A 13,935-nucleotide genomic window follows, 5' to 3' on the forward strand; every position below is an offset into this window, starting at 1 on the left:
AAGCAACCAAACATTTATATAAAACATAAATTAACTTTAAATTATAAGGCTCACTTTAAAACTAATGCATACACAACTAAAAATGACCATACAAAAAAAAAATTCAGTAATCAGTTTAGCAAACTTTATATCATTTTTTGCACAGACTAGAAAGAAAGTTTATTGTTAAATAAAAATAAACTACACAATATCTTTCAATTTTTCATCAAGCTGATCTAACTTCATCCACATCACAAGGGGTGTTGTGCCTACAGTGTAACTAGTTTTTTTGTGATAAAAGAGTAATCCATCAATTTTTTCAGGATTCCATTTTCTTATTTCAGATTCAATATCTTTTTTATTGCAACTACAAAATGGTAAATTTTTCAGAGGATAAGGATTTTCCCTGCTTTTAACACTTAAACTGGGCTGTTCTTCAAACTGTCTGGCTTTCCAATAAAATCTGAACTCAGTATCATGCATGTACATATCAGTACCATTCCATGACATACAATCAAGAACATAATAGACACCTTCATTAGAATTATAAATGCAATCAAAAGCAGAAAACGCCTTTTTTACTAAATTCTTACGAGCATAAAATGTTGAAATATGCACTCCAGTTTTTGAAAAAACTCTAGTTGTGTTTCCATTAAAAATTACAAGACTTCTACGACCTTTAGGACAGACTTTCATCACCCATTCATCTTTGAAACTTTTAGGAACATCAACAAACCACTCTGACATCATAATTTTAAGAGGATAACTAACTTTAACATCCATTTTATTATCTTCTTCATCTGAATAAATATCTTTGCAGTCAGGTATAGATCTGAGTGTCATTAAAAAGTTAAACTTATTGTCTTTCAAACTTTTTAATCTTTCAAGTCTTCTTACATCCTGGTTGTCAGACTTACAACTTTTCTTTTTATAAGATTGCTTACGGAATTCAGTATTTTGTGATGGTAATTCAACTGTTTTAGCGAAACCTTCAATTAGATCCTCCATTGTATTACTTTTAAATTAAATAAACTGCAAAATAACATTATTAAGTTATAAAATTGTTTTTATAACAATTAGGCTATACTTGAGCTTTAAATGTCTTTGAAATGTAAAGAGTCTTTGAGTCAAAAAAACACTGTTCTGAATGTCTAAAAACTATCCTGAGTGACCTAAATCATCATAAGATTTTTTTAAACCTTTGAAAAATTTTACCTCCGGCACAAATACAACGTTATTTCTAAAAGTAGTAAAGAGTTGGCCATAAGGCTAAAAAAAAGAATTTCAAATCAATAAAAATCAAATCCTTGAACAAATTTTGTTATACAAAATAACAAAATATTGAAACTCATTCAACATATAGATAAAATTCTGTTCTAAGATTAGTTTTTTAAAAAACTCATTATATCCTGAGAGCGTGCAATCCTGTTTCAAGGAAATGTTAAATTTGCAGTAGGAAATTATGTAAACTATAAAATTTAAATCAAATATTTTACGCTTACCTTTCTAAACTATTTAATTTTATAGAAAATCAATAACATAATATGAACAATTATTACATTTCAAACACTAAAATAGCATATACTTGTTGTATGGAAATAAATTATCATGGTTTATTTTTAATTAAAAGTTAAGATCTTTTTACTTTCCTTTAATTACACAAGTCCACTACAAATGAATAAGAACTTTAAAATTGGTAAAGTTAGACTTTAATGAAAAATTATCATTAACAACATTTCTTAAGAAATGCTATCAATTAAAAACTTCCAAATAAGTTAAAATTTAAAAGACCAAATTTTGTTACTTGTAAAATTAACAACTTAAAATGTAATATTGTTAAATAAAAAGTTTTATTAATACAAATAAAAACACTAATTTTATACCACAAAAAAATATTAATTAAATACTTTTTTGTTATAGAATTTTTTGTTTGTTTTTACCCATTAAGAATTCATAACATTTAATTAAGTTTGTTAGTCTTAGTAAAAATTAATAAGTTCCTGGCTTGTTTAACATATTTGTAAACAAAAAGTATTGAAGATGTAATTTTTGAGTCTGTAAAAACAAAGTAGAGAAATAAATCATTTGATTTGTAATAATAAAAATGTTGAATTTATAAACTTTTTAAGAGAAGTCTTGTTTATGTTTGTTTTAGTTGACTTTATATAACTTGTATAGTATTCCATCTTTTTAATTTTGTTACATTTATTTGGTTCAAAGATTTGTTTACAACAACTGAGGATCTCCTATATGCAAGTATAGGAGTGAAACATTGTTTTGTTTGTAACAAAGTGTTATAATAAATATTGGATAAGTTGTATAGCCTAAATACTTATATTACAAGAAATACTCATAAACAATACTCAGGGTTGTCCAAGATTTTTTGATTTTTTAAAAAAATTTTCCAGGTTTTTAAAAGAACAAGTTTTTGTACAATTTTAGATCAAGTTAAATTTTAGGTAAAAACTGTATTAAATAGTATAAAAACATTAAAAAGATACTGCAACACTACTTGAAAAAGTTTTTTAGTGTTTTTTATATATAGTATATAAAATTCTAAATGATACCAAAAATTGTTTAGTATATATGATAGATTTTTGTTCTTAATCAAAAATTCATAATTTTACATGAAAAACTGTTAAAATTTCAAGTTAAATTGTGATTTATGTTAAAATTTCTGAATTTATCCAGATTTTTTATAACTTTTTTCAACTTCCAAGTTTTATTTTTGCCTCATTGTCAAATTCCAGGTTTTTTGGCAACCTTGAACACTATTTTTTATAAATAACTGAGTTGCCATTATATAAATGATTGCTCAAGCTAGTTGTAAAATTTATGTAAACATGTTCTAGTTAGAAATTGAATCAAGTATAAAATTTATTAAGATAAGGTTAAGTTAGTTTTATCTTTTACACTATTAAAGCAGTTCAATTGATCAGTTTAGACTTTTAGAGCATCTAATATTTCATTTAGTATTCTTTGAAAAATTCAGTTTATTGTTTAAAATAATTATTTTATTTGCAGCTACTACCTAAGCTTATTGAACAACTTTGTGAGATTTTTCATACAGTTTTGAGTATGAGAAGAGAATTTGAATACAGTTCCCAATTTTTTTTGTTTATACTTAAAAAAGTATTTTGTTCTATACAACATACAAACCAACTTTAATATCAAAAGAAATTACAGGTGTTAAAATCTTTTCAATCAGTTTATAATAATTATTATTATATTGTTTATTGTGCAATTTTGGACTCAGGCATCAAAACTTGAGCCACTTAAACAGGACACATAATGAGAAAAATTTAAATAAAATACATTTATATTCAACAAAAAATAAACATAAACAAAATGTCAAACAAAGTTAAACTTATAAAAAACTCATCAATAAGTTTGAACTTATGTGCTTGATATAAAAGGTGATAATTTAGTACATACAAACACATTTGTACAAAATTAATAAAAGTAAATTAATAGTATGTTAGGGGGGAGGCGTAGGGAAAAAAATAATAAATATTAAAAATAGAAAAATGAAGAAATCAGTAGTTTAGATGAGACAAATATTATAAAAAAAAAAATTCTCTGTTGTTTTTGTGGAAAGTTACTGAACCTTACTGATATTTATACTATGTAAATTAAATCTTTTTAGTTTTAGGCAGAAATGTTCCACCCTCTAACACAATACCACACCCTGTGGTAACTTGTTCTAGTCTTTGTTCTATGAAAAAATTAACCTTGCCACTGACTGTTTTTAAAATTCTGTTTGTATCTAACTTTTCTACTATTTCCTCTAACTGATATTTACAATGGGTAAAAATAGAAAAAATTACTGAAAAAAACCTTATATTTGTCATTAATGATCTTATAAAGCGTAAATAAATCAAATACACATCTTCTACAGGGTTGCCACTCTTTGAGCCAAAAAATCTTCCCTGAGTGACCAAAAATTTCCCTGAGTTTCCCTGAGTATTTTTCAAATCTAAAAAAAAAAAATTTCTCTTCTAACACAAATTATTAATACCTCATTCTCATTTTTCTTCTTTAATAATAAAAGGAAGGTTGTATGTGTATGATTCTGCATTAAATTTATGAAAAAAACTGTTTTCAAAAACTCAATCTTAAAAGATTTAAACCAATTAAAAATTAAAAACTAAATTTTTGCACAACTTTGTGTAAACTTGTTAGTTAACTTTCTACATAAAAGAATAAAGTTTAATTTGTTTGACATTTTAATTGACAAAATTTAATTATAATAATAATTTCACATGAAGAACTCACTTAAATGCATACATAATAACTTCATTATGACTTGTATGTCTTTCCTAGCAACTGTTCTGAATGCAGTAAATAAAACTTAAAAGCTTAACATTATTGTGAAAAAACCTGCAAAAAGAAAGTTTAAAGAAATAGCTAAAGAAATATCTCATATCAAAGTACAACTTAAAACAACTGATACAAAATAATCTAAAATTAAATTTTTTTTTATGTCTTTTAGATGTTCATACACAATCTATTTTAAAAAAATTAAACATAATTTTGATTTTAAAACAATTTCACATTACCTAATAAAAAAATCTTAATACTGTTTTTTTAAGTATGCAATTTCTAAATCAATAGTTTTAATTTTATTTTCAAGTTTATTTGCGTTGTCCTTAGCAGCTATTCCTCTTGCTAATAATTCTTTCATTGCTTCTAAATCAGACTGTTTGTTGGCATCTGCAGTATATTTGTCATAGTCTTCATTCAAACATTTGAGTTGCTTTGTAAGTTTACTTTTTTGTTCACTAACTTGCTCAAAGCATCACCTTTATTTGGAACATTTTTAGCAAAGCGCTGTTGCTCAAGATATGCCAAATATTGGGCCCTAGAAAATTTTACAAATTTTAACAATTCAGAACTTAGTTCAACTGTGCTTGGTTCTAGACTGTTTGCATATAGATGATCTTTGATCATTCTTCGGGACCTTATTGTCATCTCTCTCATATTAGTTGATATTACTTCCTTATTTAAGCTAAAGCCCCGCTCAACACTTGCCTGGCCATTGTGAAGCACAAAAACAGCCTCAAGGACTCTTGTTAAATCTTTATACTTGCTTGGGATATTGAGTGTGTAAAAAAAAAGGTGTCTAAACTGTGACTTTTTTCAAGAAAACTTTCAAAAAGTATTTGAGTGTTAGAAGAACTTAACAAATCAATGTATTGATTAATGCTGTCATCACCCTCTTTTGCTTTTAGTATCTTCATGCTGACAAGTTGTTGGACCAACCTTGTAAAGTTTCTGACACAACGGTCTTTATCCATTCCAATTAGACATGCCGGAGTTAAAACAGCAGCCCTTCTTAAAAAGTTCAAACAAACAGTCATTCTTGTTTTAATTTTTTTTATTATAGCAAATATAAAAAGTTTACATTCATTGTGAAATGACTTGAACAAAATGTTAGAAACTTTACCTTGATTTAGCAAATCTTGAATTAAAGTAGAAGCAGCACATCCTAACTCTACATCTTTTTTGTGAAAACTTTTATTTTGAAAATGCTCATTATTTAGTTCAAGTAGCTTTTTTCCATTTCAATGGGCTTCCATGAAACAAGTAGTAAAAACAATATTTATTAACTTGTATACTAACTTCTGTATATCATCATACATGAAAGAAATGCTTGGGCTGTTTTCCTGATACCTTATTAAATATGGAACCAAAATTGAGGCAACAAAGCTAAAAAAATTCAATTTAACAACTATTAATACATCATCCTTTATAGCAGTGCTTCTGAACCTTTTTCTAGTGGCGGAACCCTTTTCCAAAGTTCAACTTTTCCGCGGAACCCCTAATTTAAGTTTACATATAATGTTTAATAATATTGCGCAACCAGGACACCTATTACTAATGAATACCCATTAAAAGTCCTACCGCTAGATACACACTAAGCAGATCAATGAATGCTATAATTATATATGTTTTCCATATTATGTGTTCCATTTTTTTTGAAGTTTTTTGATTTATGTTTTTTTTTTCTTTCAAATTTCTTTATCAAATTTCGAAAGGTTTCGCGGAACCCCTGAGAGGCGTCGCGGAACCCTAGGGTTCTGCGGAACCCCATTTCAGAAGCACTGCTTTATAGCATTGCTTTTAGTTATAAAATCTTGATAAACTGTTTGATTTTACTTAAGTAAATATAAATTTAAAACTTGAAAAAAACTACAACGTTAGTACTAAGAATATTGAAGAACTAGCCTCAAGGCTAAAAAAATTCTAAATAACCACTTAAATAATAAAAATTACTACTTTTCAACAAAATATTGAAACTGGATTAACTAAACCACATTCTAGATCTAGAAAAAAATTTCCCTGAGATTTTCAAAAACTTCCCTGAAATTTAGAGAAAAAATCAAAAATTCCCTGAGTTTCCCTGAGATTTTCTACAGTTTGAAAATTCCTTGAGTTCCCTGAGTGTGTGGCAACCCTGCTTCTATATCACATAGATTTCAATCCTTGCTTAACCAATCTACCATTCTATGATGTATTGGATATGTTACAACAACTACATATAAAACGGGTAATTTTCTTCTTACAGACTTAACTTTGTCAAATGTCTTTTTTTAATAGGTTGACCAAATTTGGGTATTGTATTTAAACTTAGGACGAACGTTTGTTTCAATAGTTTTGTCAGAATAGTAGCTAAATTAGTTTTAAAAAATTTTGATATTTGATAGGATGAAACTTGTGCAACATTATATAAATAATTTATGTGTTCATTCCATTTTTAATTTCTCAAGACATATATCCCTAAATCCTTAAAAACTCTAACTGTTGGTATCTTAATGTTATTGATTAATAGGTCAATTGGTTTGTTTTTTTAAATCATAGAGGGTCCAACATTTTTTAATATTAAAAATAACATTGACTCTTATATGAAAGCAAGTACAAACTACAAGCCAGTTTTTATAGAAATATTATTAAACATTTGAGATATTGTAATCTTTGAAAAAGCTTCTATTTTCTCCTTTATTTATTTAGCTGTAGACCTCAAACTTTTAGGAAATATTTCTCTTATATTTTAAAAGACTATGAATGTTGCGACTTAAAAAATAATAAAAATAACTATTTTACATAAAAAATACAAAAAAAATTGATAGTTTTTTTTTAATAAAAGTTTTATCTTAAAAAAATCCTGCATTCAATCTTTTTTTAATTTAATAATTGACTATCTGTGAAAATTAAAAGATTAGTAAAATAATGAAGGAAAAATTGTGTTAAGATGTGTTAGATGGCATAAAACATTGAAAAGATACTGTTAAGCAACTTTAAATGTGTTTATTAATAAAAAACTTTGATGATGACAAAAAATGTTATCTATTTGAAAGGTTTTTTGTATCAAACCAATTCTTTTTTACTTAAGATGTAAAAATTGTTTATAATTCCAGGATTTTTTTATGATTTTTTTTCAAAATTCCAGGTTTTTCTAAGTTTTTTCAATAATTCTGAAACTTCAGGTTTTGTAGCCTAAATTGTCAAATTCTAGGTTTTTCCAGGTTATTCAAGGTTATTCTAGGTTTTCAAGTTTTTTGGCAACCCTGTAAAAAGTTAATATTTATAGTATCTTTAACATAGATAGATTATTGGGCATTAAACATTGCATTAGACATTTTGTTTAGCTGTGCCTCTTAGTTTTATCTTGATCTTAACTCCTATTAAGTTGCATCAGTCAAAATAGTTTCTTGTTGACTGACTTTACATGACATGACATTAAAAACAATGGAAATTCCTGTAAAAAAGTAGTTTCATTAATTAAAGTAATTATTAAACTAATTATTTATAAATTACTATTTAAAAACTTTAAGTATACTTTGTCAAAGACTAAAATTGATAAAGTTTAAAATTTGTTTTTAAACAAACTTGTTAAAAAAATAAAATTAAAAAATTTCAGGTTTTTTCACAATATTTTAACAAAATTCCAATTTTATTTTCAAAAGTTCCCCCAGTTCAAGGTTTTATGGCCACCCTGTAATATTTCAATACTTTTGTTAGATTGATTTTATATAACAGGGTGTCAATAACTATTTTTGACTTATTCATAGTATCTAAATTAGAACAAGGGTGAAACCAGACTAGAAATTTTATAAATGTTTGGCTAATTATAATTCTTAATAAATTATCTTACATATTTCAAAACTCAGCATTCACAATTATAAAGAAGAAACTAAAAAAGTAGTACAAAGAAAAAAATAAATAACAGTAGATTTAAATGTTGGCAGTAAACTTAGCTTAGACTAAAGTCTAACAAGTTAAATAAACAAAAAATATATTAGTATTAACTTTAAAACAACAGTTCAACTTCTTTCTAATAAAAGTCTTTTTTTTATAAATATAAAATAAAGTTTAATTTTTTATAAAGTGATTACTAAAATAAAAAATGAATAATTATTTATATCATATTGGTTAAGTGTCTTTTATATAATTATCAAAAAAAAGCCTTAAAAATAAACTATTCAATAACTAAATCAGTTTACGAAAGACATTATAAGTAGTGCTATTCTTTAATAATTTTTTTGATAAAGTTTTGAATAAGCAATATGAAACTTAATTCTAGACTTATTTATTTTTATTCGTTTTATCAAAGTTTTACCAGCAGATAAAACTAATAGTTTATTTTTAGATAAACATAAAGATACTTGAGAAAATGTGCACTAATTGAGAGACTTTAAAGGGCTATTATGACTATGGGCCAGAGCAGAGGTGGTCAAACTGCGGCCCTGAAATCCAAAATCTGCGGCCCGCGAGGTACTTTTTAGATAAAAACAAACTTTTTTAAAAACATTAAAAAAAATTCATTTTGCAATAAAAACTTACAACTAGCCTTTTAAATTAGTATTTACATTTAACTAGGGTTATTTTACTCCATATTTTGGCTTAGAATTGTATTTTTTTACAAATTACTATGATTAATATTAAAAAATTGCGGCCCTAGAAAACTTTTTTGTAAAAGTGCGGCCCGCGAGCAATTTTTCCTGGAAAAAATGGCCTGCGAGTTACAAAAGGCTGCCGAGTGCCGACCTCTTAGCTAAAGTAAGCGTTTGAGTAAGTAAAGGTTAGAAAATAAGGGTATGCTGATATTTTCCACCCGAACGCAATTCCCAACCCCGCGATTTCTACCTGATCAATTCCAACCGGAATCATTTCCTACCCGATAATTTCTACCCGATCAATTCCAACTCAAATAAATTCCCAGCCGCTTAATTCTCACCCGGTTCAATCCCCACCCAAATCTATTTCCACCCGGATCAACTCCAACACGAATCAATTCCCGGAATCAATTCTCACCCAATCAATTCTCACCCGATCACTTCCCACCTGACCAACTTCCGCCCGATTAACTCCCACCTGAATCTATTTCCAATGAATAATCAAATTTGTATTAATTTATTTTGACGAGTTAAGAATTCTAATACAAAAAGAACTCACATAAAATTTATTCTTGAAGGATTCAAAAATTTTAAACGAAATGAATTCACATTAAAGTCGTAGTTTTTATTCTTTAAAAAAAAAAGAATTAAAGAATAAATTTAGTTATGTAAAGCATAATTCATTAAGTCGAAGTTTTAAAAATAAAAATGTTATAGTTACTAGTTTTATCGTGTTTTTAGTCCAATTAAGTTTTTTGTTGATTAACACGGCAATTTGAAATAATTACGGCTCCCGGGACCCGGGCAGCAGAAAATTGGCCTGTTACTTGTAAAAGTCCTCATGGATAGTAAAATTAAATTTAGACTTTAAATACAACACATTAAATTTTTTTAGTATCGGAAATATTTATCATAATGGTAACTGATTTATATTCAATTATATCGTTTATTAAACGAAAAAAAGCGCTCGAAAATTTGGGCAAAGTACCTGGTGTAGGAAAAAACATATCTTTTATCGAGTCATACACCAGGATAAAGTTTAATCAAAAGTAATTAAACCTACTTGTGTACGATTTGGAACATTTGACATTTAAAAAAATTTCAGTTTTTATCATTTATTGAAACAATGAAATAGTTTAGTACTGTACAACGTAATTTTCTTTAATGAAATTTATGGAACTTGAAGTTGATACTGTTGCTTGTTTTATTATACTCTTGATCTAAATTACTTTTGTTCGTTGATTACTGAATTATTTTTTTAACAATTACGGCCGGCAAACCCCTTTATCTATGGAAATAGGCCAGGAACTTGTAAAAGATTTCTTTAGCTACTTATATAAAATATAGATTATGTTTTAAGCATATATAATTTTAGTATCTGAACTATATTTTATAAAAATATTTATTATGGTATAGATTTGCGTCCGATCAAATTTACTTTTGTAACAAGTATAGAAACTATTATTGTAGAGAATAATTTTCTGAAGTTGAAGTTTTGTAAACTGAAAGTATTATTATTGCTTCACATTTCTTGTTTAAAACAGTATTAAACATTGTTTTTAAATTATTTATGCCCACGATCAACTTTCTATAGAAAAAAATGGTCTTTTACAAGTAAAAAGGCTACCCTAGTTACTGAAGTTTAATTCAGATCAAGCTAAAAACACATTTGTTATTCAGAAAAGCATTTATTTGAGTCTTAGCTCTAAATCCAACCAATTTCATATGTACTATATTTAGCAAAGAATAAGCTTAATATTTTTATAAATATAAATGTCGTTTTTTCAAAACAACACGTTTCATTATTTATGTGAAAATGGAGGATGCTTAAAATAAATTTTAAATAATTAATAAACGTTACATTTAAACAAAGACTGCTGTTGTAGATGGTATAACAATAAAATTATAAAGACACTTACGTTTCTTAATTTATAATTTAAAATAAAAAAGACCTAAATAATCTAAATTTTGTTTAAATACATGTTTATTAATTGTCTTCCATACTAATTTAACAAGTCTCCTAAAACCTAATTTAACTTGTTAACTACCGCTAAACAACTTTTAAATATTATTTTTATAAATATGTGTGTTTTCAAGTTATACTAATGAATTTATCAACAATAATAACGTAGTTTGATAAGTTCACCAAAAATTTATAACTATAGAAGTTATTATTAAATTCAGAAACAAACGAATTTAAAATCGAACAAAAATTGATACTAACAAATTGAAGTTATGGACTATAATAACTTTTATATAAATTGACTCAATTTAATTGTAACTACTAAAGAACTTGTAAAAAAAAATGTTGTATACGATATGTTTTACAATTTTAACACAACTAAAATATCAAAACAAACTAAAATAATGAAGTGAAAATTTGAATATACATTAACAACTAAATTGTTTATCAATTAACTTAGTAAATACAAGAACTTAATTACAAAAGATAAACCGAAACTAAAACACATACAATATGATTAATTTAGGTTATGTGCAATACCTTTAATAAATCCCAAAGTATTTTTTTGATAGCACCCGGTTACTATTGATTTTAATCTATTGTCTAGACTAGAGGTCGGCAGCCTTATGTAACTCGCGAGTCAATTTTTCTAAGAAACTTGCTCGCGGGCCGCTCTATTTAGAAAAAAAAAACTTTGAGGGCCGCATTTATTCATTAGAAATATATCATTTAAGATCAAAAATGGGTAATTTAAGCAACATTAGAGCACTAATAACAAGTATTTATTGAATTAAGACCCTAACTGTAAGGTTTTATTACAAAACATTTAGTTTTTACTGTTTTTAGAATGTATATTTTTGGCTGAAAAAGAGCTCGCAGGACGCAGGTTTTGGGCCGCATTTGGCCCTCGGGTAGCAGTTTGCCGACCCCTGGTCTAGGCTTTAAATATTTGTAGTTTTAATTATTTTGAGTATCAAACAAGTTAGTTCTTTCTGTTTGCATACTTTGAGTTTTTTGGTCTTTCATTATGGTAGCAATACATTTGAACTCCAGGTTTGGCACACTGCATAACAAATTTAAATTTTCTGTGCAAACCCTCTACCAATTTTCAGTCCCAAAGTAGTTGTTTAGCTTTCTTTCATAAACATTACAAAATGATGGTTGAGCGTCAACACCATTACTACCAACATAAGTTTGAATAAAGTATCTAATAATAGGTATATCTTCATTGGGACAATCATTTTGTCGAAGCAAAATATTTGAAGCCTTAGCTACCTCTCTTACTAGCAAAAACGCAAGAGCTGAAACAAGTTTTATAAACAACGCAAAAAAGCCATTTTCATAGTTGGTTTTGCAGCCCTTTTAACATATATAGCGAAATAAGTTCTTGCGTAGTCGAATACTGGTTTTAAAAAAATTCGTCATTGTTTTTATATGAAAATAAAAAACTGTCTAAATAAATTATAGAACAGCATTAACAATTTGAAAACTATACAATATTATAAAGACCTAACTTAAAAATGATGTTAACATAAACATATTTAAAACAGTTTACGTTAGTTACATTACTTACTAACAACTTGAATTTAAATAAATTAAGTACAAAACTAATTATTCAAGGTTGTTAGAGGTGAAAGAAACAGCTTCTTGTTGTCCCAGGAAAAAAGATTCAATGGCATTTATTGCAGCCTTTTCATAATCTTATATTTACAGTTCTGGTGAAAGCGGTTTAACTCTATTAGTGTAGTATTGCCTTGTTTATGTTTCTTGCGTCTTATTTTAAAGTAATGCATACACCAATGGAGATACAGCAGGTTTTTCATCTGTAGTTGTTTCCATTATCTCGCCGTGGGTAGTGTACGGCTGGATGAAATTTTTAGGGGCGGTGCTGAAGGTACCATTAGACATGATTTTTTACACCTTAATATTAAATCAAGGTTTTTTCAAGTGGTATAAATAATGATTCTAGGGCCTTCCTCTTCACTAGCAGAATCATACTGCAAAAAGTTAATGCCATCATCTAGCTTGGATAAATTCTCCGGCAAGATAAAATCACGCAAGTTAAGGGTTTCAGGAATCACATTTCCAGCTGTTCTTATTGTCCGTCTACTTAACTGTTTTAAAGCGTTTCTGCTTGGAAGTTGCATACCACAGTTTTCCCCAGCAACCTCAAGCGATCGATTGACAGAGCTTTCTGTACTTACCATACAAGTCCTGCGAAATTTTTTTTAACTCTTTAAGTGCTTCACGTACCTATTGATCAAATTTGTATAATTTAGCATTATGTAAAGAATTATTTTGTATAAATATTCTTAATCAACGGTTAATAAATTGAACTACCTTTTTTTTTGTTGGGTTTAGTAAATGCGAGTGGGAACCTACTTTCTTTACTATCACACTTTCTTTGATGTGTATCTAAAAATAACAACAGTTGTAAGAATTTACTTAAACAACTTTAAAAAATTCAAAACAGTAAACTGTATACAAACTTATGATTATATAAAAAATATCATTCCAATATTTTGTTATTAATTTTGAAAAGTTCTTTAATCGTATTAATTAAACTGCTAAAACAAGATTAATTTTATATTTAAGAACAGCAGGAAATCAAAATAATAAATATTTATTTACCTAGACTATTTACAGAATTGCCACTCTTTGAGACAAAAAAATTGTCCTGAGTGACAAAAACTATCCTTAGTGACGTTAAACTGTCCTGAGTCGTCCCTAGTTTTTTAATTTATAAAAAAGACTATGTAAGTGTTTAAATAAACTTTTCTGTGTCATTCAGGTTTTGCAGACACTTTTTGTTGCTCGCTAGCACTTTTTGAAATATTTTAAAGCGGGTTGTACCATTTTACTTTTTACTTTTGTGTTTTCTACCAAGAAAACCAGTTTAAATGCAAAACATTGCTTAAAAATAAGTAAGATGTAGTAGAATTATATAACCCTAAACTACCTTTTTGAATAAACCCAACTTAATAAAAACATGATATTTATTTCCATAAATCTTTACACATTTAAAATTAGTAGTTAATTATTTGTACTATGTAAATTTTAAAGGTACAATGAAATAGTAAAAGATAGGTTAAAGAA

The 13,935-nt window shown here is 26.9% G+C and overlaps 1 protein-coding gene across 1 annotated transcript; it reads right to left on the reverse strand.

The window, feature by feature from the left end:
- Positions 1 to 8: 8 nt before the first annotated feature.
- LOC145832915 (snurportin-1-like) lies at positions 9 to 1,002 on the reverse strand. The gene has a single exon (XM_082940116.1). The coding sequence runs from the start codon at positions 985 to 987 to the stop codon at positions 181 to 183; it is 807 nt and encodes a 268-aa protein (XP_082796242.1). The 5' UTR covers positions 988 to 1,002; the 3' UTR covers positions 9 to 180.
- Between the last annotated feature and the right edge of the window lie 12,933 nt (positions 1,003 to 13,935).

Source organism: Thalia democratica, chromosome 4, assembly GCF_965202585.1.
Source record: "Thalia democratica chromosome 4, ktThaDemo2.hap1.1, whole genome shotgun sequence".
Taxonomy (NCBI): Eukaryota; Metazoa; Chordata; class Thaliacea; order Salpida; family Salpidae; genus Thalia; species Thalia democratica.